Source organism: Rattus norvegicus, chromosome 18 (assembly GCF_036323735.1).
Source record: "Rattus norvegicus strain BN/NHsdMcwi chromosome 18, GRCr8, whole genome shotgun sequence".
Taxonomy (NCBI): Eukaryota; Metazoa; Chordata; class Mammalia; order Rodentia; family Muridae; genus Rattus; species Rattus norvegicus.
The window spans coordinates 73,693,546-73,720,329 of NC_086036.1; the positions used below are offsets into that span (position 1 = coordinate 73,693,546).

At 45.3% G+C, this 26,784-nt stretch overlaps 1 protein-coding gene across 5 annotated transcripts in view; it reads left to right on the forward strand.

The window, feature by feature from the left end:
* Epg5 (ectopic P-granules 5 autophagy tethering factor) overlaps nt 1-26,784 on the forward strand; it is a 97,589-nt gene that overhangs the window by 14,440 nt on the left and 56,365 nt on the right. For 4 of the 5 annotated variants that reach the window (XR_597059.4, XM_063277498.1, NM_001427613.1 and 1 more), the window contains 13 exons: nt 3,030-3,166; nt 3,634-3,741; nt 4,796-4,869; nt 6,244-6,349; nt 8,717-8,831; nt 9,197-9,347; nt 10,629-10,784; nt 12,311-12,468; nt 14,808-14,962; nt 17,576-17,716; nt 20,992-21,156; nt 24,387-24,506; nt 25,608-25,864. Coding sequence is in view for 4 of the 5 variants with exons in the window: in XM_063277498.1 (XP_063133568.1) it covers nt 3,030-3,166; nt 3,634-3,741; nt 4,796-4,869; nt 6,244-6,349; nt 8,717-8,831; nt 9,197-9,347; nt 10,629-10,784; nt 12,311-12,468; nt 14,808-14,962; nt 17,576-17,716; nt 20,992-21,156; nt 24,387-24,506; nt 25,608-25,864 (1,843 nt within the window). In the remaining variant the exon portion in view is untranslated. Of the gene's footprint in view, nt 1-3,029; nt 3,167-3,633; nt 3,742-4,795; nt 4,870-6,243; nt 6,350-8,716; nt 8,832-9,196; nt 9,348-10,628; nt 10,785-12,310; nt 12,481-14,807; nt 14,963-17,575; nt 17,717-20,991; nt 21,157-24,386; nt 24,507-25,607; nt 25,865-26,784 lie in introns of those variants that run through there. The other variant, XM_039097337.2, reaches the window with a different exon arrangement.

Consider the following 26,784-nt stretch of genomic DNA (forward strand, 5'->3'; position numbering starts at 1 on the left):
GGGAGAGAAGGGGCCTCTCTTTGCCTGTGCTAAGCTATGGCCCAATGGTTTTGATCCCCAAACTAATCATCAGGAAACCTTTTCTTTTTTTTTTTAAAGATTTATGATTTTCACTATAGTTACTATTAGATTTACATATTTTATGTGTTTGAATGTTCCACCTCCATGTCTGTCTGTATACCTCATGCCTGGTGCCTGCAGAGGTCAGAAGATATACTTGGGTCCCTTGGCTTGAGTTACAGATGGTTGTAAGCTGCCATGTGGGTGCTGGGAATCAAACCCCGGTGGGCCCTTTGCAAGAACAAGCTCTAACCACTGAGCAAACCCTCCAGTCCATTTTCCTGTTTCTTGTACTTTTTTCTTTGTTTGCTCAGTTTGTTTTCTTGAATTTCTTTTTAACTGATGCTCTATAATGTTCTGAAGTAGAAATTCTAATTTTTCTCATGGTAGTTGCTTGCTCTGACACATTGCTAGGACTTTGTGGGGATCATTTTGGGAGAGGGGAGACATTCATTTCCATGATGGCAGGGAAGTCATGAAGGCAGGTATAAGCAGCTGGTCACCAGGCATGAGGAACACAGACAGACAGACAGACATGCAGGTAGATCTCAGTCAGGATGTAAGACCTTAAGACCAGCCTCCAGCGGCCCCCTTCCTGCAGGCTGCACGACCTGCACAAATCCCCATCACTGGGCACCGAGTGCTGAGTAAATGTTCAACCACACGTTTGCTCTTGGCTTTGGGCATCTCAATTCAGTATGCACTGGGTTCACCTTCAGAGGTTCCACAGCCTTTAACCATCTCAGCATCACTCTCGGCTCACCTAACGCAGTTTCAGGAGCATGCTGCCTCAGTTTTGCTCGTAAAAACAATAAAACAGGAAAGAAAAGGAATAAGGGCAGGCATAGCAGTGTAGGTCTTTAGTCCCAGCACTTGCACTGCAGGGGTGGGGGCGGGGCCTGGGGCAGGGGCAGGGGCCTGGGGCAGGGGCAGGGGCACAGAGTTTTAGTTCAGCCTGGTCTACAAAGGGAGTTCAAGGGAAGTTCTAGGTCTAGACAGAGTGAGACCCTATCTCAAAAACAAACATCAAGCCAAACAGAAAAAGAGTGAGAATAAGAGAGAGATGGGGAGATGTGTGTGTGTGTGTGTGTGTGTGTGTGTGTGTGTGTGTGTTAGTGTTAGAGAGAGAGAGACAGAGAGACAGAGAGATAGAGAGACAGAGACTGTGTGCTGTGTGTATGTGTGTGTGGGGGAGGTCACACAACAGTGACAGGGATGGCTAGAGGAGACTCTGCAGACACTTCTTTGAGCAAAATCCCCTTGTGAAGCCTTTATAACATTTCCAAGAACAAAATAAAATCTTGACCTTGTATAACATTTTAGAGTAGTGGGAAGACAGTTTGGTATAGTATATGACAAAGAGCAGGGAGGAGCCAGGGATCATAAATTGAAAGCTGTCAAATCATAACACAGACTGCTTAATTCTGTATCAGGCAGAACCACAGGGAGCTATGGCCTGATTCAGGCTGTAGGTTCTAGCTTGATGGCACAGGGCCTTGTTCTAACATAACCAGCAGGGTAAGCATCAACTCCCCTCGCTCCATGTCTAGGCATCTGGGGGGCTTGAGGTAGGATCACCTGGGCTCCAAAGTTCGTGGGTAGCCCTGTTTGTCTAACTCGAACATTCACAGCTCTTGGTTTCTGTATGGGGCTGGTTCCATCTGCTCTGTTCCTGCAGCTCTTCTTGGTAAAGGTCCTGTGGTTCTGGTACCTTCAGTATCTTGAGGTCTTCACTGAAACGTAGGTTCTGTGTTCCCCACTTTCTGACAGGGAACTGTCTAGTCTTACTCAGCAGCTGTCAGGAAGCTTGGGGAAGACACCATGCTCTCCTCCCCACACTGTTTCATGTAGCATCCCTACACAACCAGTACTGTAGACAGTGGTGCTGAGTTCTGTTAGCCTGAAATACAGCTTGGCGCAATTGTGCCCGCACCTCAGCTCGCCGAGCACACACTTGCCTAGGCAGTCGCGATCAGGAAGGAAGCCTTTCAGGGCACTCCCAGTTTAGGCTCTTACCCTTTAAATATGTGTTCATTTTCACAGATTGGGTTTTCCATGTAAGGGCCTTGCCTTCAGCGTCTTCTATCAGCTCAGTGAGAACACTAGGTTTCTCTCCTGCATTGTCTTGTCTGCAACATTGAACTCACCCCTTTCCTGGGGAACCCACGCATTGCTCAACCCTTTCTGCTGCCCTTGTTGCTCTTTCCCTGTAGACCTGGGTAAGGAAAGTGAGCTCTAACCATCTGTAGCTTCAGTACTGCCTGTCTTGAGAGCTTCTCCACCAAATAATTATCATTTTTTAATCCAGTCTCCTTCAAGTCTTCAGAGCATGGACAGAATGGCCAGAATACCAAAGGAATGATCTCTGTCCCAGTTCCCAGGAGAGTCCTTGTTCATCTCTTAACCTCTTCATGAGCCAGGCCTTCACTGTCTACATCTCTCTTAACACCCTGGTCTTTCAGACGCCCAGCAGAATGGCCCTCTAAGTTCTGCCTGTATCAGTTCAAGACTTGCTCATCCAGTGGCTCCAAACCCTCCTGTGCTTGTCCAGTACGTGATCCCAAAGGTGTAAGGACCGCGTGCCACCCTTGTTACAGCAACAACCCTGCCCGCCCCGTGTTGCCATCATTGTATTGTATTGTATTGTATTGTATTGTATTGTATTGTATTGTATTGTATTGTATGTATACATCATTAGTTGTATTGTATTGTACAATTGTGTTGAGTTAGTTGCTTCTCTGACAAGAGACAACTTAAGTCCAAAGAGTTTATTTTGACTCACAGTTCAGTGGAATACAGTCCTCACAGAGAGGAAGACATGGTGACAGGAGCACTGTCAGGAAGTGGATAGCCTCCTTGGGTATTTATCTGAACTAAATGTTTACACATTTTGGTTTTTTCTTTAAGTGGAGAAGCTAAGAGTCCACCTTCCCATTACAAGGGCTCATTTAATCTTCTCTTCCTTATAGTTTCTAAGCTGACGGAAAGCATCCCCTCTGACGTGTGTCAGCTGAAGGAGTGCATTAGTGTCTTGTTCATGTTCACCAGGAGAGTGAGTGAGGATGCCCAGTTCCATGAGGACATCCTGCTCTGGCTGCAGAAGCTGGTAAGTGAACAGAAACAGGCGTACAAGTTGTTTATTGCTTGGGTAATTTAACAACCATTTATTTCATATTTTTTCTTCTATAGCTTTTCCAGCCACTTCATTTCATGGTTACTGACTTTTCTTTGATGACACATAGTTAACAAGTTACTTGTCTTGTTACTCTGTCTCTTTAATGAACTCTGGCTTTCAGGTCAGAGTTGAACTGGAGGAAATGGCAGACGGAAGTCTGCCACATTTGAAGACTGGCTGTTGACTCACCAAGTAATTATGTTTGATGATGAACTTTAGTCATACTTTACACAAGAAGGGAAGTGTCAGAATTTGGAGAATTTAAGCATCTTACAGAGTTATGACTGGATATCTAGAAATATTGTATGCACTTGACTCTGAGTAGGTGCTCTCCTACCTCACTGTGTCCATGAGTCTCTTAAATCCATGAGTGAAACCATGGGTTCTTCATTGTTCAGGTGTCAGTGTTACAGAGAATTGGCTGTCCTGGAGATCACTTCTTTCTCCTAAACCACATTCTTCGGTGTCCAGCTGGCATTAGCGAGTGGGCTGTTCCTTTTATACAGGTATGATGGTGATTTTATGGTTCTGGGGATGGGTTAGGGGTTTTATTAGGTCTTTAAGAAATGTCTGATAACCGCCCCCCAAGGCCTAACTGATATTTAAATAAACATTTTAAAGATTTATTTCTGTTACATGTATGCCGTATGTGTCTGCATAGTTTATGTGCACTGTGCATATATAGCATCTGCAGAGGCTAGCAAGCATTGATACCCTGGAACTGGAGTTATAGGTGGTTGTGAACTTCCTGATCTGGCTGTGGGGAACCAAACCCTCTCTCTGGAGGAGCTACATGGAGTGCTCTAACCACTGAGCCATCCCTCCAGCTCCCTAAGTAAAACCCTTGAACCAGGAGGAGGACATGTGTGTGAGAGTCAGTGTCAGAACTTTCTGGGTCATCAGAGTTGAAGAAATTAGGACAGACCTGCAAAAGTAGAGAAGTAACCTAGCTTGCTAGGCTCACACATGCTTAATTTGTTAAGATTTCGGTGCAGGCCATCCTGCCATGGCTATTTTTCTCTTCTATCCCACAGTACAGATGATATGTAATCTGCTAGCATGGCAGAGAGGCCCTAGGCTTGCTGGGAATTCTCCTACACTTACCAGTTTGACCCTGTCATTTAGTCTCTCTCTCTTGCCGAGCACCTTTTGGCCATTTTTATTATTCATAGCAACCACTCAGATAGCAGGAACCAAAATGTATGCCAAGGTCAACTCAATTCCTTCATATTTTCTTAACTTTAGGCATGGAGCCTAAATAATTTTGAAGAGAAGAGGGATGTTTTGTTTTTGTTTTGTCTTTTACTGGTTTAAAGCAGCAGTGTTGTGCTTCGTCCCAGCTGTGTGGGTGTCTGCGGTCGGCCGCTCACCCGCTGCCCTTAGACCGACTGCAGCTGTGTGCACGTAACCGTATGCACCTAGCTGCTCCCGCCTTGCCTCGTGCTTTGGCTTAGGCCGCAGGGTTGGCCTTGTTCTCTGATTGCCATCTTGGATGTTAATGCGTATAACTCAGCTTGAGCTGGTTTTCTACAGTAGTCTTTTTTCATTTTCTGATTTCAGATCAAAGTGTTGAATAACCCTTCAGGGGTCTTTCATTTTATGCAGTCCCTTGCCCTGCTGATGTCTCCTGCCAAGTAAGTGTGGAAGAGCTTTGGGAAATAGAAACTGAAATACTTCTACAAAGGACGGCTTTTCTCAGCTGCCCGCGTCCAAAGCAGGCTGCTAAGGGAAGGAAGCGCTGTCACTCTAGGATTTAACACTGCAGATTCTCTTTGGGTGTGATGGCCCTGCCCCAAAGTTATGAATCTAGCCACTTATGAACCATTTTCTCTGCCCTCGTTTAGTGTGTTTGTCTCTCGTTGTGTGTGTTATTGTGAAAGATGCCCTAGACTGCGATAGTGTGTTTCGTGGAAGAGGTTTAGTGTTAGAGAGGGGGATCTGCAGAGCTGAGGTGCTGTGGAATAGTGAGTGGTCAGACAGCTCCACAGTGCATGAGTTGGCTTGGGGAGTGAGTTGGATTCTTGGAGTGAGTGAGAGGGGCTGAGGCAGAGGCCCCAGCTCGGGGTGTACAGAGGACTGGGATGTAGGTAACTGCAAGTGACGGTAACAAAGGGAAGGAACTGGGGTGGGGACTGGAGGGTAGAAGGTCTTGAAGTTAAAGACGAACTTGGTAAGGCTTGGCCTGTGAGCCAGTGGAGGGTTCTTGAACAGGGAGCAGACATTGTGTTTAAGAAGATTAGACCAGGTGTTGTGAGGCTCCAGGGGTTGTAGGCTGTGTTTGGAGGATCTTTAGTCTAAGGTCAGCCTGGGTTACACCTAGACAAAAAAAAAAATGGAGAGCGTGGTGGTTAGGACAATTGGGAGGAGAAGAAGGAGAAGGAAACACTTCTTCATTGTGTCATTGGTGGGTACAGACGTTTGCATCTCCTGGCTCAGGGTCCTAGCTTTTTTTATTTTTGATAAGATTTTTTTTGAAGATTTATTTTTGTTTTTAACCATGGGCATTTGTATATGTCTGTGTGTTGGGGGTGTACGTGTGAGTGTGGGTGCCTGTGGGGGTCAAAAGAGGGCACTGGACCCCATGGGGCTGAGTTATAGGTCCTTGTGACCTGCCTGACATGAGTGCTGGGAGCTGAACTTGGCCATCTACAAGGGCAGCAAGTGCTCTTCGCCACCAAGCCATTTATTTTAACTTTTTCTTTTCTTTGTTTGAAATGGGGTCTTACTATGTAAGACCTGGAACTTGTTACCTATCCCAGGTTGGCCTACAACTAGTTATCTAGCCTAGGATGAACTTGAACTCAGAAATCTGCCCATTTCTGCCTTCTGAGGTGGGATTTAATGCTAAGTATTACCATTCTTGGCCTAGCTTTTTACACGTTTGCTAATTTAAACCACTGGCCCGGTGGGTGACCCCTGATCTCTCTTTAGAATAGATGACCTATCATGTGCTCAGGTCAGGCCGTCTCAGCCCTCCATGTGTCAGAGTCACGTCTGTTGTCTTTTAGAAACCGAGCAGAGTTTATGTGCCACATGAAGCCCAGTGAATGGAAGCCGTCATCTTCGGGGCCAGCCTCTGGGAACTGGACACTTGTAGATGAAGGAGGGGAAGAGGTAACTTGTGTCGCTTTGTTCCCTTAGTCAGTCTTGAGCTCTTTCTTGCCAGGCGTTGTTCTAAGCACTTTGTCCTAAGTCTCGATTCTCCTGGAACAACCCATGAGATGAATACTCCTGAGACCCATTTTACTGATGGAGACCCCTGATGTGTGAGGGGAGGGAATGGCCTCAGGTCATGTGGTCATGAAATGCAGAACCTCTCGAGCAGGTTCTCCTAGCCAGTAGCCAGCCCATTCTGACATCCTCTACAGATATGCTCAGGGACAGAATCTGGAAGGGGAAAATGAAGTAGGTGGTATCTGATGTTTACATTAAGGGTTATTTTGCACAGTAGCAGATTCCTGAGACCAGACAACCTGCTCCGAATACTTTTGATGAAAATTTAATGACCAAAATCCAGCTGCTCAAGATAATTTCCAAAAACAAACAAACAAACAAAAACCCAAAAAACTAAGATAATTCTTGTTACTATTTCTTTCTTGCACAAATTGTTAGTGGTGTATATCTGAGGAAGTTTTCTTCTGCTCATTAGCAGTTCTGGGTCCTGGTTCTGGCGGAACTCCTGATTTGGCCAGTATGGTGGCACAGCAGGTCAAGACACTTGCCACCAGGCCTGACAGCCTGAGTGGCCCTCGCTACCCACTTGATGGCAAGAGAGAATGACTGTACCAGGTTAGAAAGCAAGACACCCACTGCTTTGTTTTTCCCCAGAAGACCAACAACAACACAAAATAAAACAAGCTGCCTTCCTAACAAAACAGGGAAAACCCAACAAAGCTAGAGCAAGCAAGGGAACCGAAACCAAGAGCAATCCAGAGGGGCCTAGTACTTGAGACAGTTACGAGGTCAGCTGGATGGGAGGTCTGTGAGGGAAGCCGCCATGGTTCCTTCACTCCTCTCAACACTAGCTCACGAAGGCTCACCTGAGCATGTCATAAAGCTGGGCCTGTGCGTAGATCAGAGTGTGCTGCAGCCTACGGAGCCACACATGGTTGCTCCAGGAGCGTCTGAGGCTCTTGTTAGTCATCATATGCATCACATTATGTTCTGCATTACGTGATATACCTGAAGTAAGTTAGCTTTATAAAAAGTTTTAACAAGATGATGATTTTGGATGCTGAACTCCCCCGCCGCCCCCCGCAGTAGCATGGCACAGGCACTGGTGGGGGCTTCATGTAGATGGCAGGACACAGAGAATCTCATCTCAAAACAACAAATCTGGGAGCTGGATAGGGCCAACTTTTCATAGCATCCTTTTATGAGAACGTGCCTTTGTGTATTTTAGAGGAAGTACCATCAATAATTAAGAGCTCTCACTAGGCCTCGTCTTTTCTTTTTTTAGTTTATTTAACGTATGAAAGCTCTCCTGCATATATATCTGCCTGCCTGAAGAGGGCATCAGATTCCCCTACAGATGGCTGTGAGCCACCATGTGATTGCTGGGAATTGAACACAGGACCTCTGGAAGAGCAGCCAGTGCCCTTAACTCCAGCCCCTAGTCCTCATGTCTTAGAGGTCACACATTAACTCTCAGTGCCACTAAGCTTGGGACTAAGCTCCAGATTCATGAACCCTGGGGCAAAAGCATAACTAAGCTGTAGTGGAGACAGTCGATAGAGTTGTGCATATGGGACACAAGTTAGCTTGATTTCTAGGGTGACTTTAAGGCTCTCCTTCAAAAAGATACCAGTGGTGTCCCCTGAAAGATCTTTGTCCGCAGTTTTTTCTTGCCCACAGCAGAATCTGAGGCATCTGTAGCAAACACTAGCTGCTGCCTCCAAAGTCTGTTGAGCATGTCCGTAGGCAAAGTCTATTGAGCATGTTAGTGGGCCTTGAACTTAGTAGAAGAGAACTGTGGCTCCAGATAACATGGCCTGCAGTAGAATATGCTGCTTTAGCTGTTGACTGGTCTGAGCAGTGAATCTCACAGTAAGGTGGACATTCCAGAAAGTTCTTTTGTTTTGTTTTTTTGAGACAGAGTTTCTTTGTGCAGCTCTGGCTGTCCTGGAACTTGCTCTGTAGACCCGGTTGGTCTCTAACTCAAAATCAAAGATCTGCCTGCCTCTTGCCTCTTGAGTGGTGGATTAAAGGCATGTGCTGCCACCTCCTGCTTTTAGTCTTGTCTTCATGATAGAAATTTGATGAACGTAGTTCTGGGCTCTGAACAGTGGATATGATCCAAGTACATATGAATTATACTTGGATTTCAGAGGACTTCCAACTTGGCTGCAGATCTAAGGCTATTAGGTCACTGGCCTTGAGGAGGAGTCTGCAAGGACCATGTTGTGATTTGTCGTTATATAACCACGTACTACAGTGTGATCTCATCTGGTTAGCTGATGTGATTTGGCATCTTCCCTTTAGGATGAAGACCCTGAGACCAGTTGGAGTCTCCTTAATGAAGATGACTTGGTTACCCTTTTGTCCCAGTTTCCCTTTCATGAGCTCTTTCAGCATCTTCTTGGGTTTAAAGCAAAAGGTAGACCAATCTCTGTTGTCATAACTGTGTCCAGGCGCCACACAGGAAGCATCAAGTCCTGCTTCCTGGGGGCCTGCTGATTGGGGGTTTTCCTTTGTCCACTTGTGCAAAACCTCCTCTCCCTTGGGTTATATATATATTTTTTTTACTCGTGCTTAAATGAAGGCTCACTAGTGCATGTGTTACCTATTTTAACTACTTCAATGTACATTCTTTCAAGCTCCCTACTTGACTGTGGTATTGAAGCAAGAGACATGCATGGGTTAATTCCTCCTCTCCTGGCTTTCTCACTGAATCATACATCTGTGTTCTGCAGTGTTTTGTTATACTAATTACATTCCCCCCTTTACCCGTTTCACTTCTAGGTGATTATTTACCTGAAACAACAAGGCCCCAAGAGATGATGAAAATTTTTGCCTTTGCCAACTCATTAGTGGAGCTTCTGGCTGTGGGACTAGAAACCTTTAACAGAGCCCGCTATAGACAGTTTGTGAAGCGCATTGGATACCTGATCAGGTAGTGCTGCTGTCGTCAGTCCTGTGCTGGTGTCACCTGCTTAGACACAACACTGTGAGGGACTGTCATAGAAGTGAGGTAGTTCTCCTTCCAGCTGGCTCCGGTGAAAGCATGTGCAAGACTCAGCTGACTGGTTACATGACCCTCCTTAGAGTTCTGACTCTCAAAGCTGCTGCGGAGAGAAGGGTCAAGGAAGACGCAGCCCTTCACGTCTTCGTTCCCTTTCTGTCCATAGCCTGCTTCTTTGGAATTGTCACTGACTGAGCTGTGGCAAGGACAATAATTCTTTACGTCTATTGCAGTTCTCTGCCATCCTTTGTCCATATCTTACTGTAGTTTAAAATACTTAGAAACGTTTCAAAGTCTTAACTAAGTCACTCTCCATTTGAACTGGGAGAACTTCATGTATGTGAGTGGAAGATGGTTTTATTTATGGCTTATGGTTTTATTAGCTAGTGTTTAAGAGAGTTTTGAGTCTATGCACTGCTTCTCTCTAAATCAACTTCATACCCTTTTCTACATCTTCGGGGTTCTTTCTGTATTATTTTCTACAGCACATACATAGGCTAATTTTTTTTTTAAAGATTATTTATTTCATGTATGGGAGTACACTTTCGCTGTCTTCAAACACCCCAGAAGAGAGGGCATTGAGTCCCGTTACAGATGGCTGTGAGCCACCATGTTGTTGCTGGGAATTGAACTCAGGACCTCTGTGGAAGAGCAGTCAGTGCTCTTAACTACTGAATCAACTCTCCAGCCCTGTCTGTCTGTCTGTCTGTCTGTCTGTCTGTCTGTCTGTCTATCTATCTATCTATCTATCTATCTTTTTAATCCAACCTCTTCTCTCAAAAGAAACTTTATAAAACTGTAAAAATCTTTCACTTTCCCAGTTTTGTTCTCCAAACTTGAACTGATTTATAGTCATTTTAGTCATATTTGTGAAGATCTATAGGATGTCCTCAAATCCTGGGGTCCCTTAGACAGCTGAGATCCTAGTATTTGTATCTATACTGTGCCTTGTAGCCCTCATGTAGCTGAGGGTGGCTATGAATGCAGCCCAACATGAAATGGCGGACATTCTCTTTCCTTATTTACCTGTCCTTATGCCTTCCGCTAAGGTCATTAGCATGAGGATTGGTTTCTCTTTGTTTCTGTTCAGAACTGAGCAGATAGTAGGTGTACAGTTAGTACATACTGAGGATGTTATTTCTTCTCATGTTATGTAATGGTGTTGCTGAGTGAGTGACTGAAGAGTGCCATGTTGTTTTCCCTCATACTCAGGATGACCCTTGGCTATGTCAGTGACCACTGGGCACAGTATGTGAGCCACAACACAGATGTGAGGCTGACATTACAGCCCTACTCCATGGAGAAACTGCAGATCGAGTTTGATGAGCTGTTTCTCAGAGCTGTCCTACATGTCCTGAAAGCCAAAAGGTAAGAGGTAGGGAAGCGCTGGGTGAGAGCTCCTGCCTGGGAAGCAAGGCGAGCATGGAGGTCATTGATTGAGTGGGCCCTAGAGTGAGGACTTGGTGTGTTTCATCAGCTTTTTATCTTGGGTAAATTCTGGGCCTTAATTTCCACATCTGTGTTGCTCTTAAACCTGAATGTGATCCAACACACATCAGTATCTTGGAAACAGCCTCTGTGATGGATAGTTTTATATTAACTTGATACAAACTACAGTCATCAGAGAGGAGGGAGCCTCAGTTGAGAAAATGCCTCCAAAAAATTGGGCTATATGCAAAACTTCAGAGTGTTTTCTTTATCAGTGATTGATGGGAAGGGCCCAGCCCATTGTGGGTAGTTCCATCCCTGGGATGCTGGTCCTGGGTGCTATAAGAGAGCAGGCTGAGCAAGCCATGGGGAGCTAGCCAGTAAGCAGCGCCCCTCCATGGCCTACCTTGCTTGAGTTCCTGTCCTGACTTCATTTGATGATGTGATGTGGAATCATAAGTCAAATAAACCCTGTCCTCCTCAAGTTGCCTTGGTCATGGTGTTTCATCACAGCAGTAGTAACCCTGACTAGGATAGCTTCTCTCTCATTCTGGTCTAATAAGGATCTTTGGTTCAAAACCCAGCATTTTTTCTTAATATTCTCCATATGTCTGAGAGGTCTCATATATACATTTATGATAATAATGTTGACTTTGTTTTTGTAAGGCTGGAATAAATTGATGATGTATGCATATTGAACATCGGAGCATGGAAAGCTCAATGATTAGAAGCTTTTCTCGTGTTTGTGGCTTTTCATGATGGGTGCTTCTGTGTAACAGCCTTGACTGTCCTGGAACTTGCCCTGTAGACCAGGCTGGCCTTGAACTCACAGAGATACACTGGCCTTTGCCTCTAGAGTGCTGGGATTAAAGTCATGTACCACCACTGCCCAGCAAGAATGAAAACCTTTTTGTGCTAATATAAGTCTACATTTGCCTCATGTGATGTGTAAAAGTAAACACAGGCACAGTAAAAATACTGTATAAAGTCATCATTATGGCTATGTACATAAAGTATACACAAACATCCATCCGCATGTAATCCTTCAATCCTGTTCAGATTTGTCCCTTCCACTTCTCTGTCTTTCTCCCTCTTGACTGGCCTGTTTCCTCTCTCCAAATAGCCCTTGTTCTGCTGAGTACGGTTACATTGTGTGTGTACACACTTTGTTTATGGACATCTAGCTCCATATCTTGGTGGTTGTGGATCATCCATCAGGCTTTCATGTTTAGACCTCAGTCTCTTCCACGGTACATACTATTAAATATGTGCAAATATCCAAAATGATAAAAATTCCCCAAATCTCAAATCCTCTTGGTACAGAGCATCTGGGATAAAGCGTCCCTCTTTCCATATTCTTGTTAGAAAAGTAAGTGGTAGGGCGAGCGCTGGTCTCGCTTCCACTTCCTTAGTGTGCTGAGGCTCGCTGACACATGAACTGTGCTGTCGCTCTTTATCCTGTGCAGACTCGGCATTTGGCTGTTTATGTCTGAGATGCCCTTTGGCACGCTGTCGGTCCAGATGCTCTGGAAGCTGTTCTACCTCATGCACCAGGTGGAGAGTGGGAACCTGCAGCAACTCTGTGCCTCCCTGCAGCCGGCCGAGTGCAAGAGGCAGCTCCAAGGTACCTGAGCAGGTGCTGTCTCTAAGTGTGCCTCACGGCCACAGTGTTAGTCCTGCTTCTTGAAGCACTGTGGTGTGATAACTTTGACACTCAGGGGACTGCTTCACTTTTCATTAGTTAGATGGGAGGCAGCGTATCTCAAATCCAGATTTCACCAGGTCCAACTCTGGGCAGTAAGACAGTGATGTAACTTTGACGAATCACCTTTTTGCTATGTAAAATTCTAGTCAGATCGCCACGCCTTGTTAATTGTCTTGAGGTCTGTCAAGGCTTGTGCCCAGTTGTTCCATTGATTTTTTTCTGTTTTCTTTTTCCTAACCGTATTGGTTTTATGAAGTAGGTAAGAGGTAGACAGCAATGCTTCAAAAACTTAACTGTGTAGCACAGTGGTCTGCATGTGTACTTCGTATGTGCAAGGTTCTAGGTTTAATCCTCAGAGACAAAATAACCCCCAAACCAAGACAGCAAGAATTAGAGTGAAGACTTGAGTGGATTTTGATGCATACTAGCACTGACCTGTGGATATCTATGTGATAATGTTAAAAACGTTCTTGCAGAGGACCAAGTTTGGCTCCCAGTACCTACAGGGATGTTCCAGGGGATGCAGCACTCTCTGGTCTCCTCTGAACTGCACATGTGTATTACACATGCAGGCAGAACTACCCATACTTATAAAATAAAAATAAGTGAACCATTTTCAGCCAGGCATGGTAGTGCACACCTTTAACCCCAACAGTTGTCTGGCCAGTCCAGCCTGCATAGTCAGTACAACCAGGGCTGTCTCACACAAATTAAAACTAAAACTAAAAAAAAAAAAAAATTAGACAATTTAGTTAGATACAAAGATATTTCATTACCCTTCAAATTAAAGAAAATATGGAATAAAACCTAATAGAATACTAATAGTATTAAAAACATACCAAAATCTTTCCTCAATTTTTTTTTTCAGAGCTGGGAACCGAACCCAGGGTCTTGTGCTTGCTAGGCAATCGCTCTACCACTGAGCTAAATCCCCAACCCCCTTTCCTCAATTTTTAAACTTCTGCATTGCTTAAAAGAAAAAGCACATTCACTGTCGGTGCTCAGGAGGGAGAGGCAGGCAGATCTCTGAGCTGGGGGCCAGGCAGATTTAGTGAGTTCTTGGACAGACAGGGCTATGTAATGCTATGTCTCAGAGCGACAGCAGCAGCCCCAGCAACAAATCCAAACAAGGAGAAAGGGAAGCATACTGTATAAACCTAAACAAATCATACCATTGGCAGGTTTTTGCAGTTATGCATTATTTTTTCTTCATTCTCTTTATTCTGTGTATATATGTTCTACACAAATCTACTTTTGTTTATTTGCCTTCCTATTTCAAGGTTTGTTGTTTTTTGCACTTCTCTGCTTCATAAAATATTTCCACACTGTCCCGGGAGGTGCTCACATTACTGTTTCCATAGTTGAACGTGGCCTACCTGCTCGGAGAGTTTCATAACCTCTTGCCTGGCTACCAATTCTGTGGGTTAAGTGACAGACACAGGTGAGAGCCCGTCGTTCCTCCGCAGGGGCCGAGGACGGTGAGCCTGGTCTCTGACTCAGGTTAGTCCTCTCCTCGTTAGGCTGCTTCTGTAGTGCCATCTTCTGTCCCAAGTATTACTATCCTCAGACTGGAGTATATTTCACAAATGGGCTTTTTGTCCATATCTTTTTGTAAAAATTTTGCTTTTTGTGCCTGGTTCCTACCTGTATTACAGAGTTATCAAATTGGTAAGTTACAAAGTTGTGTATTAAAGTATAATATTGCTTACACAGCATCCTCGGAGAATGAGGCTGAATGGATTATGTACTGTTTGTTTTATCTAGTTTCTTGTTCACAATCTTAGTTTACAAGCTGCTCTGCTGGGTTTGGAGTGCCATGCCTATGCTGAGCAGTTGCTGGCCGTGACAGTTTGCAGTCATAGTGTCTGTGCTCCTGTGGCTGCAAAGGAGCCCAGGAAAGTCACCTGTGCCTGTGGACTGGCAGTGACACCACAGCAGCAGTGCTTTGCACTGCCTTGGGTTGTCCTCCAGATTTGTACCAAGTTTTCTGCTTCATTCTGTCTTTTAAAATAGCTTTTGAGAACACGAGGCATAGTTTAATGTTAACTTTTTGCTTTGAGTCTACACTATATTTCTGTCTGTTGGGACCTCAGAGGCCAGTTGATTCAGCTTCTGTACTCGTAGGGATCCATTTTGGAAAGAGGAAGATCCTTTCTACCTATTTGTAAAGTTCTAATTTTTATGCCATCTTTCTTTGTGATAGTATAACTCAATATATAACCATACTTCTACATTTTATTTTTTGATGTGAACTGCAGACCCAGAACATGTTGCGAGCTTTGAGAAGTGTCTTTCCTCCATGAACAGCTCAGAGGAGATCTGTCTCCTGACGACCTTTGCCCAGATGGCTCGGGCCAGAAGAACTAATGTGGATGAAGGCTTTATTAAAATCATTGTTCTAGAGATCTATGAGGTTAGAGTATGAACTTTTGTCAATACTCTGGGCCTTCTGGCCATCCATTCATTCTTGGGTATGGCTTTTTAGAAACCCAACTTACTGAGCTTCCACAGCTCCGATGATGCGAGGGAGAATCACAACGTCATTCGCCATAAGGACTTTTGAAAATTTGTATTTTATAATTCTGTTTCCCATTACATTCTCTTGACATTCTATGCAAACTTTTGGTTTTCTATACATAGAGCTTTTATTGTGTCTACTATAGCCACACAAGCCAATGCCACCTCAGTGTTCCTGCCAGTGACATGGAGAGATGACCTCCAAGTCACTCTAAGTGAGAGTGCAGAACGCTGAACTTGGAGGAGGTTCTGGGTTAGCTCTGCTGTTAGTTGCGTGTCTAAGCGGAAACGGTGACTTGCCATTTTGCCGTTACCTTTTCATCACACAGTGCGCAGTGGACTGAGGGAGACCCTCACTCCTGTTGTCCCCTCTCTAAGAGAGGAGCGGCACAGGACTGCAGGGGTCTCAACCTCCCTGCATCCCAGACCCTGCGATGACGTGCCTAGAAATGGTGGGATACTCAGGAAACCCCTCTTCTGCCTCCTCCGAGGGAGTCAGCAGTGGGCAAGCCCAGTTCTGATGCTCATTTTGTAAACGGGCACAGTGAGCTCCTGAAGACGGTGGTGGTTTAGCTTGGACGACAGTCCCATAAACTAGGGTTTTAGAAACTCTTAGTCTTAGGTTTTTGTTTTGTAGGAGAGATTATGTATTTCTATAAAATATATTAAAATGATTTTAGTGATTTTTGTACATTAATAAGTCTAGGTATTTGCCAGAGTCCAGCTCCAGGGGAATTCTGGGCTGTAGGCTGGAGGTGTGGCTGAGTGAAAATGAAGACAGTCAGCAGGTGCTGACGTCTAAGCAGGTGGCTCCGCACAGCTCGAGCCATCCTACATTATTTATGCAAGGTCCACAGCATTCAAGCAGGAGCAGTTCTGACTCAGTGTCTCCTTAATCACTTTCCACAGATCATCAACATTCCCCCGTTTTGCTTCTTTTCCTCTTCCGCACTCCTTGTCGTCATGAATTGACCTTCACTCCACATCTAAGCATCAATTAACCTTTCCTTGTGTTCAAACATGCGTTTTCCGTTGCAAGCCAAACGTTACATCCAGCCAGCACCTCCTATTGTCCTGTGCCTAGGCTGGCACCTGACGTGCTGCTACAGAAACGGAAGCTCTTCAGGCTCTGTGGCCAGCCTTTAACAGAATGATGCTTTTACGGTTTACAGTCAGCAGAAGGTGTGATACCGTACCTAGAGTAACACTTCTGGGGATGAATCTCATTTCTGTGGCCCACATATTACCTTTGTGGGAACAGCAGTGTAGCCCTATTCCTCATACGTTCTCACAATGGCAGTGATTGAAACCTGACTCTCTTTTTTCCCCCAAAATTAGTTCATTAAGTTTACATCCTGATTGCTGCCCTCACCTCCTGGTCCCCCATTACACACTCCCTCCCCAGCCCTCCATCTCCTCTGGGTATCTCCCACCCTGGCACATGAGGGCTATCGCATCCTCTCCCACTGTGGCCAGACAAGGTGGCCCAGTTGGATCCTGGCTGCTGGGATCAGGTTTCTCTTCTGAGTTTCTTCTTATACTTTTGCCTCCAAGAGGACTGGGAGATTTAGATTCCTTTGCCAATTTTTCTTTCTCACTGGAGGGATATCTGACCTTTTGTGCCCTTTATTTTTTCCGTGTATGTTCCGTAAGTTCTTAATGCCATCATCTACGTTCTTAGAATGTAGTTATCGCTTTAAAACAGTTAAGCAAGAAATCATTAATCTCAGTGACTTCCTCCCAATTACTCAGGATGACTGCAGAGGCAGCCAGGGATAGCCCGGAGAACCGGTTTCTAGGATAAACTGCAAAGAGAGCTTTGTTTCTCTGTAGACATTTTCAGAAAAATTATCAAAGACTTGTGCAAGAGACTTTTTCCCAGTAAACCAAGCCACAGTCACAACTGACAAAATGAAACTAATTATTGTCATTAGAATAAACGCAGTGAAAAGCCAGGAGGGCTTGAAGTTTGAGCACTCCTTAGGGTCCTTGCAGGGTCTGTGGCAGCGTCTTGTCTACAGGTCCTTTCCAGGTGGGTGGAGTCTCCAAAGGCCCTGCCATAGGAGCTCTATCTGCAGAACACTCATTGCTGTTCCCAGAGGTTACAGCATGCATGGCTTCCTCCAGGTACTCATTTGTTTCAGCACGAATGAGAAACTTGCTCTTTTTTGAGATGAGATTTTACTGTGTTGCCCAAGCTGGCCACCAACTAATGGACTTGAAGGATTCTCCTAGTTCAGGCTTCCAAATGTTTGTGGCTTCAGGCCCGTGCCGACTGGGCTTTGCTGGGGTTTAGTCTCTGGGGTTTAGTTGAGCTCAGGGTGTAAATAGTTGCCATTTCCCCTGTTTTCTCTCTGACACCCTCTAGCGTCAGGTGGGTAGTTTGCTAGCTCAGGTTGACAGGTTTCTGAGGCTCAGGGTGAGGTTATGTTTTGTGGGGAAAACTATGGAAATGAGTTTTAATTGTTAATTAGTATTAAAGCTTTCATTTCTCCCGGCTCTCATTTAGGTATCTTACGTCATACTGTCCACCAGAGAGACTTTTTCAAAGGTTGGTCGAGAGCTTTTGGGGTCCATCGCAGCTGTTCACCCTGAGATTATTTCTGTCCTTTTGGATAGAGTGCAAGAGACCATCGACCAAGTTGGAATGGTAAGAACGATGACTATCTGGCGTTTTAAAGGAATCCTGAAGTAGCTGGGTATCATGGTGCACACCTTTCATTCTTGGAGGAAGATGCAGGTGATGGTAGCCTGGTCTACAGGGCAAGTTCAGGACAGTCAGGGCTGTTGCACAGAGAAACCCTGTCTTGAAAACCCAACCAAACATGCAAACAAATCATTAAAAGACACCGTGAAGTGAGGAAACCCTGGCAGTACTAGGAGCATTGTTGGGAAGGACTCTCCACCAAATGAAACCCAGGTGCCAAGGTTCCTGAGGCCCAGTGTTGTACAGGGCTGCCTTCCACCTCTTGTTCTCGTCAGTCCCCTAAGGCCCAGTGTGTTGTACAGGGCTGCCTTCCACCTCTTGTCGTTGCCAGGCCCCTTTGCCGTCCTCATGCAGTGTTAGAGAGCTTTATTGGCTAGAATTCATCTGCCACAGCACTCACTGGCGAAGGTGGCATAGCCATGGTGTGGCCATCGTTACAGCTAAGTTTTGAGCGTTTTTCTCATCTCACAAAGAAACCGTCTTCACAAGGCTTCACAGACCCTTGGCTGCCATTCCTTATCTGCATCCTCCTTGGCCCTAAGCAGCACTGACCCGCCTCCTTCTGCACACAGCTGCCTGCTTCAGACATTTTATCTCAGTGTTCTCACAGCGAGTGGTCTCTTCTGTCTGGCTTATCTCACTTTGCAGAATGTATTGTAGTGTTCCTTCAGAATTTCCTTCCTTGAAGTCTTGAGTAATATTTCACTGAATTTCTGTCTCACATTTTGTTTATCCATTTGTCAGATGATGAGCATTTGGCTTCTTTCCTCCTTCTGAATTATGAGTGTTGCTGTTATGAGCATAATTGTCAACAAATACATTTTGAGGGACTTTAGTTCTTATTTTATTATTTAGTGAGTATCAGATGGTCAGGCAGTGCCTTTACCGCTGAGCCACCTCACCAGTCCTGTTGTCAGTATAGTTCCAGAGCACAGAACTCAGAAGTGTGTTTGATGACAGTCTTCCAATTAGTACCAAATTGTGTGTGTGTGTGTGTGTGTGTGTGTGTGTGTGTGTGTGTGTGAGAGAGAGAGAGAGAGAGAGAGAGAGAGAGCGAGCGAGCAAGAGCACATGTATAATTTATTTTTCTAATTTTGTAGTTCAAATATTGGCTCATTTTCAGAATGCATATTTTTGTATTGTTAATAATTCCATTTATTATTCCCGTAACCTCTTCAAGTAAAATTAGTGGGGTTTTTGGTCTTGCAGTAAAAGCATCAATATATTTTAAACCATTATAAGTTATATATTGTTGAAACAGTACTAGAAGATTTCCCTCCCTACCTCCCCTCCATTTCTCTCCTCTCCACTGAGTCTTGCTAGTGCAGGCTGGCCTCATAGTTCACAGTGATCTCTTGTTTCAGTCTCCTGAGTGCTTGGATTACAAGTGTTTGCTACCGCGCCTACTGGAAGTGTGATTTAGTAGTGCATGGCTTAGTTAGTGCATTCTGGGCAAGTGCTCTAACACTGCTGTCAGCTCTCCGCCAGCTCTATTTTCTAGGATTCCTAACTGGTGCTTCCTGTGTAGTTGCTAATGCCTTGCGTTTCTTGCCTTGTCTTATGGTATTGACTAGAACCTGCACTCCAGAAGTGTGAGTATCGCTCTTGTGTCGTTCCTGTGATAGGGGAATAATTAACGCTCACCGATGCCTAGCATTATTAGTTTATGGTTTCTGTTAGACACCTACGGATTCAGGCAGGACTCTTCTGTTTTTGAAGTTTCTATTGTACAGCCCCAGCATACTGTGCGGACTTAACTCTAGGGCAGGGCTGCTGAGATAGGAGGGTTAGGAACTGGGAATCTACTGCCAACGTTGTAGTATCACTCGTCACAGATGATAAACAGACTCACAATACTCAGTTGTATTAGCCAGGGTACTATAATACAATAAAGGAGCAGAACCGATAGACTGAATATATATACAGATATAAAGGAGGTTTATTAGAGTAGATTACCAGCCGTGGTCCAGGTAGTTCAAAACGGGCTGTTTCCCATTGGACAGGCCAAGAACCTGGCAGGTGCTCAGTCCATGAGGCATGATGTTTGATGCTGGGGTTCAGGGGTTCCTAGAGAGGCTCCGGGTCCACAGAAGTGGGCTCTAATACCAGCACAGGGGTGCTACAGCAGCAGGGTGGATGAACCTGCTAGCGAGAGTGTAAGCAAATGGCAAAGCTTTCTCTTCCAGGTCTTTCTATATGTGCTGCCATAGAGGGTATGGCCTAAATATAGGGCAGGTCTTTTCATTGAACAGCCCTGTTTAACACCTTGTAAAAGGAGTCAGTTAACACAGTGACTCTTGCCTGGATTCCTAGTACTTTGGAGGCTGAGACAGGAGAATCACAGGGAGTTCCAGGTTAGTCTAGGCTACATACTGTTACAGACTACTCTGGGCTATTGAGTAAGACCTTGCCTCAAAAAAGCCATAAAACAAAAATGATGTTATAAAGTTAATTATTTTCCTGATCACTCTCTTAAAAGAAATTTTATTAATACCAACTTGCATTTTCTTAATTTGTACACACAGGTAATTTAAAAGTAGTATCGTAGACTTTTTTTTTTCCACAAACAGGTTTAATCTAGAATATTTTAAATATATGTCAAGTAGAGGGCTATCAAGATGGCTTAGCATGCAGAGTGCTTGTATGCAAGCATGATGACCTGTGTCATCCCTAGAACCCACGTAAGGTAAAAGAAGAGAGCCAGTTCTACAAAACTGTCCTAGAATTCCCATATACACCCATACCAAGCCTGTTCATGCCCACACTTAGGACTAGGAGACACACATGCACATGTGCACACACATTCTGATAAATAGAATTTCATACTGAACCTAGCATCCAGTTTCAGAAGTTATCAGTTCTTGGTTTTGTCTCATCTGCCCTCACACTGATGTATTAGCCGTCTCAACACCAGGCTGCTCTCACTGTACAGAAGAGAAGAGTCAGTGCTCTGTCATCACTTGAGATTTGTGTTCTGTATGGTATTTACCTGGATGGAAACGTGACAATTTACTACTAAAAAGCTGCACCTATGCGAAGGCCTGCCTGTGTTTTAGGTTTATCATTAGCTTAAAAATGCATTTAGTTTTATTTGCTTGTCCATGATGATAATTTTATTTGTCTCAAAATCAAATTCACCTCCACATCCTTTCCAAGGAAAATTTGCATGCAGTTTAATAACGTTCCTGCGTCTTTATTGACTGTTTTCTCTTGAAAAGGTCTCTTTATACTTGTTTAAAGAGCTGCCTTTGCACCTTTGGCGGCCTTCTGCCTCTGAGATAGCTGTGATTCGGGACTGGCTACTGAGCTATAATCTGGCAGCAGTGAAGAACAAGCTGGCCTGCGTGATCCTAGAAGGACTGAATTGGGGATTTGCCAAACAGGTACGCCATTTCTGAGAAGTAGGAGGCTTTACGTGTACAGGTTGTGGAAAGGATTTCTTTTAAAGCAGTGACATTTCTGTGCTGCTGCTAGGCCGGCAGATTGTTTCAGCTGTGAGAGTTTAGACTCGTCCTCTCTCCCCCACCCCTCTGGGGATTGTACCTAGGACTTTGTACATGCCTGGAAGACACTCTACCACTGAGCTATATCCCACAAAGTATCTTTTTTTTTTTTCTTTTTTTCTTTTCCGGAGCTGGGGACCGAACCCAGAGCCTTGTGCTTCCTAGGTAAGCGCTCTACCACTGAGCTAAATCCCCAACCCCAAAGTATCTTTTCTTTAACTCTGTTGGTATTCTACATTAGAAAGCTCTTAGTGCTTGGGCGTTGACTCAGTTGGTAAGGTGCTTGCTGAATAAACACGAGAGCCCAGGTTCCATCCCTAGTGACCACGTGAACACTAAGAGCCTGTCATCTCACAACTGGAGAGGGGACACACTGGAGAGGGGACACACTGGAGAGGGGACACACTGGAGGGTGGACACACTGGAGGGTGGACGCACTGGAGGGTGGACACACTGGAGAGGGGACACACTGGAGGGTGGACACACTGGAGGGTGGACGCACTGGAGGGTGGACGCACTGGAGAGGGGACACACTGGAGAGGGGACACACTGGAGAGGGGACACACTGGAGAGGAGGACACACTGGAGAGGGGACACACTGGAGGGTGGACACACTGGAGAGGGGACACACTGGAGGGTGGACACACTGGAGAGGGGACACACTGGAGAGGGGACACACTGGAGAGGGGACACACTGGAGGGTGGACACACTGGAGAGGGGACGCACTGGAGAGGGGACGCACTGGAGAGGGAACGCACTGGAGAGGGGACACACTGGAGGGTGGACGCACTGGAGGGTGGATGCACTGGAGAGGGGACACACTGGAGAGGGGACACACTGGAGAGGGGACACACTGGAGAGGGGACGCACTGGAGAGGGGACGCACTGGAGAGGGGACGCACTGGAGAGGGGACGCACTGGAGAGGGGACGCACTGGAGAGGGGACGCACTGGAGAGGGGACGCACTGGAGGGTGGACACACTGGATAGGGGACACACTGGAGGGTGGACACACTGGAGAGGGGACACACTGGAGAGGGGACACACTGGAGAGGGGACGCACTGGAGAGGGGACGCACTGGAGAGGGGACGCACTGGAGAGGGGACGCACTGGAGGGTGGACACACACACTGGAGGGTGGACACACACACTGAGGGTGGACACACACACTGGAGGGTGGACACACACACTGGAGAGTGGACACACACACTGGAGAGTGGACACACACTGGAGAGTGGACACACTGGAGGGTGGACACACACACTGGAGGGTGGACACACTGGAGAGTGGACACACACACTGGAGAGTGGACACACACTGGAGGGTGGACACACACACTGGAGGGTGGACACACACACTGGAGGGTGGACACACACACTGGAGGGTGGACACACACACTGGAGAGTGGACACACACACTGGAGAGTGGACACAGGCTGCTCCACCATGGAGCTTGTGGCCTTCACAGGTACACACACTGTCGGGTTGGGGGTGGGCCAGCACAAGTCTTCCCTTTATCCTTAGACCATTTGAGGGTGCTGTCTTATCTCTGCTAGTTACTTCATTTCCTCCTGATTGTGTCCACTGCCCCAGGTCTCTTTTCCTTCTGCAGTTTGTCCTGTATGCCATTGCCAGAGTTGTTTTCTTAATTATGAGTTTGACTTTATTCTGATCTCAGCTCTGCAAACTCCTAACAGTGTGACTCTTAAATTTCCTGAACTCTGGGCATTAATTGCCCATCTGTAGATATTAATATTAATAGGCTTTCTCATAGAGTTACTACAATAAGCTAGAGACACTGCTGAAGTTAATTCCTCAGTTTAGATTTATCGATAGTTCTTATTAAGGGCTGGCTATATGTCACGTCTTCTAAGAGACATGCTAGTGATTTTGACTGTTGCAGTTTCCTGCCTCTTTACCTGGGTCTTATTAATTAGCTTATTGATCAGAATACAAACATTTGGCAGGGACAAAGGGCAGAAATTAGCTCTCTACAGCTGTGTGGCATCTTTTGAGCAAATCGTTTAATGTTTGCAGTTGTCTTGTATGGTTTGCATTCATAGGAAGGTGTTGTACAGATGGGGAGAATAATTCCAGGGAGCCCTTCTCACGGGGTGTTTCTGCTCCCTGGGCGTCTTAGGGTATCCACTGCTCTGAAAAGACACCGTGACCAAGGCAACTCTTATGAAGGCAGACATTTAGTTGGGGCTGGCTCACAGTTCAGAGGTTCAGGCAATATCATCATGGAGGGAAGCATGGCATCGCGCAGGGAGACTTGATCTGAAGGCAGCCAGGAGGAGAATGTCTTCTGTCAGGAGCCAGGAGGAGGGTCCTCTCAAGTGTACTGGGTGGAGCTTAAGCCTAAGACCTTAGAGCCCACTCCCACCTCCTAATAGTGCCACTCCCTGGGCCGAGCTTATTCTAACCACCACACTGGGATTCCTCTAGGACTTCTCCCACTGAACAGCTGCTGTGGTGAGAGCCACTGGGGTTTCTCTCCAACTCCATATTCTCCAGCCTACAAACGGAACACCTTTGCCTCCCATTTCCCAGATGTCTGCATGCAGAGTCCCCTGATTGTCTCCTCCATCCTTTGTTAGAGTCATGGGTCAGCCTCCATGAAAGGGCCAGGGAATGGAGATTTTGAAAACTGGAAAGAAGACTATTTGGAAATGTTGTAGGCTTGAAAGGTAGTATTTCTGCATGGTTTTGAGTATATCATTAACGATGAAACAACAGAGAGAGTGTAGACTTGAGGTAATAAGTGTTGTCCTGTGTGATTAATAATAAGCATTTTATGGTTGGTGGCAGAGCTCTTAACTATAATGCAGGCTCTTTAGAGATCGTTGGATGGGGTGGGCAATTATAGTCTAAGATTCTTGTTTGGGGGTTTGAGGCTGCACATGTCTTGGTGCAGAGTACTTGCCTTGTAGCTTTGAGGGCCTTCCCCTGTTGTCATTTTGTAATTTCACTTCTAGGAGATAAGAGTTTGGAGACATTTACCTTCTCAGTCCAGTGTCTTGCTTTACTGGTTTTTGTGGTTGTTTAAAGGACTACTTACTGAATACAGTACGATATGGTTGTGAATTTGTTTGTTTGTTTTTTCAAAAGGGTAACCTTCATTTGGATCAAGCATTGCACACTGAAGTGGCCTTACTAGTGCTCGAGGCTTATCAGAAATACCTGGCACAGAAGCCCTATGCCGGGCTTATTTCTGAAAGCATGAAACAGGTATTAACTCTTTGTCTTTACTGAGAACATAAGTGTCCACTTAAAACCTGCCTGGGAAGATGAAATTATAGTTTTGGTTTTATTTCTGTCAGTTCAAGATACTAATTTTAATTTTATAGATTTTAAAGATTTTTCTTTCTATTTTTTAATTGGATATATTTTTTTATTTACATTTCAAATGTTATTCCCTTTCCTGGTTTCCTGTCCATAAGCCCCCTAACCGCTCCCTCTCCCACATAAGGGTGTTCCCCCCATCCACCTCCCCTTACCGCCCCAACATTCCCCTGCACTGGGGGTCCAACCTTGGCAGGACCAAGGGCTTCCCCTTCCACTGGTGCCCCCAACAAGGCTATTCTCTGCTACCTATGCAGTTGGAGCCCTGGATCAATCTATGTGTAGTCTTTGGGTAGTGGTTTAGTCCCTGGGAGCTCTGGTTGGTTGGCATTGTTGTTTTTATGGCGTTGCAAACCCCTTCAGCTCTTTCAATCCTTCTTAAAATCTGTCTTTACTTGGAGATATGGTCTGACTGTGTAGCCCTTGCTGGCCTGAAACTCATTATATAGACCTGGTTGGTCTTGAACTGACAAAGATGCCTGGCTCTGCTTCCCAAATTCTAAGATTAAAGACCTGCCCCACAACACATGGCAAAAATAATCTTTTTTGTGACCATTAGTGTTTCAGAATTTGGCTTGAGTTATACAGAGTGTTGGTGCTTACATGTGCAACACAGGAGAACTGAGTGTCATTTTTTAAAAATTTGCAGATTGGTAGTTAAATTACTGGTGGCTTGATATTAGTTTTTATTACCACTAAATTGGCAAATGATATCAATAGGCCCCCTAACTTTGATTTGTAGTGTATATAGTGTATAGCACAGTGGTCTTGCATTTCAACCTTTCTATCCTGCTTGCGCTGAGATCACGTTCACAAAGCAAGTAAGTGGGCTGAGAGTGGAGCATTGCTCTACTAAAGTGCAGTCGAAAGGCAGTCAGTGACACATTCTCTTCCCAGGGCATCATCAGTCCCACACAGAGGTGGGCAGATGAAGTTACTAGCCTATGTGTATATGATTAATATTGTTTAAATGAATGATTGTTTCAGGTTTCCTATTTGGCCAGTATTGTTCGATATGGAGAGACTCCTGAAACCTCATTTAACCAGTGGGCCTGGAATTTAATCTTGAGGTTAAAATTACACAAAAATGATTTTGGAAGACAGAACTTTCCGGTCGTTCCCTTCTGCAACACAGTACCTGACATGACAGAATCCTCCATGTTTCATCCTCTCTTGAAGGCTGTGAAATCAGGCTTGCCCATTGGCTGCTATCTCGCTCTAGCTGTGACAGCTGTTGGCCACAGGTACTGTCTGGTGACCCTCCAGGGTAGCTTGTAGGTAGGAGTTCTAGACTCTCATCTTTTCACATCCCAATCCCGAGGCCTTCGTTAAACCCATTGGGGATTAATTAGGGTCAATGTGAGCCTTGCTTAGTCATTTATAAGGGGAGAGTCATGCCCAAGTTCACTGCTGTTCATTTGCCAGAACAAACGTGAGCTCTAACCCATCTTAAACTCCCTTGTAGGAGTTTAGGTTTGTCTCAGTCCTCTGTCCACCGAGCTTATGCTCAGTAGATGAATGTGGTAGAATGAGGGGACGGTAGGAAGGGCACTTGGTGGGGACAATGTGAACAGAGTCGATTGAATGGGTGGGAGGACAACTTTGAAAGTAGGTAAGAGAGGGTGGTTGATGTAGAGATTCTAGGAGGAGGAGTGGTCGTTTAGGCCTTTAGGCCTAACACATTACATTGTTCCCAGGAGCTCAGGTGTCAAAACAGTCCCTCACCTCTAAGGTGGAAATGACTATTAACTTGTTTTATGAAGCTTAAGTTAGTCACATACTCAGTACATGCTCAGAACAGTGTCTGGCTTGTTGACTCTTTAACTCTAGCTTCCCAAAGTTGGTTCTTGACGTCTGGATGCTGTATTCATCCTGAGACTGGGTTCTCATTCACTGCTGGGTTCTTTCAGTACATAATGATTACTGATGGGAGTGAAGGGGACGGTAAGGGATGGTGATTACCCCAGAAGCTCATTGTTGAGGATAGTTTTTGCTATCCTGGGTTTTTTGTTATTCCAAATGAATTTGCAAATTGCTCTTTCTAACTCTATGAAGAATTGAGTCAGAATTTTGATGGGGATTGCATTGAATCTGTAGATTGTTTTTGGCAAGATGGCCATTTTTACTTTATTAATCCTGCCAATCCATGAGCATGGGAAGTCTT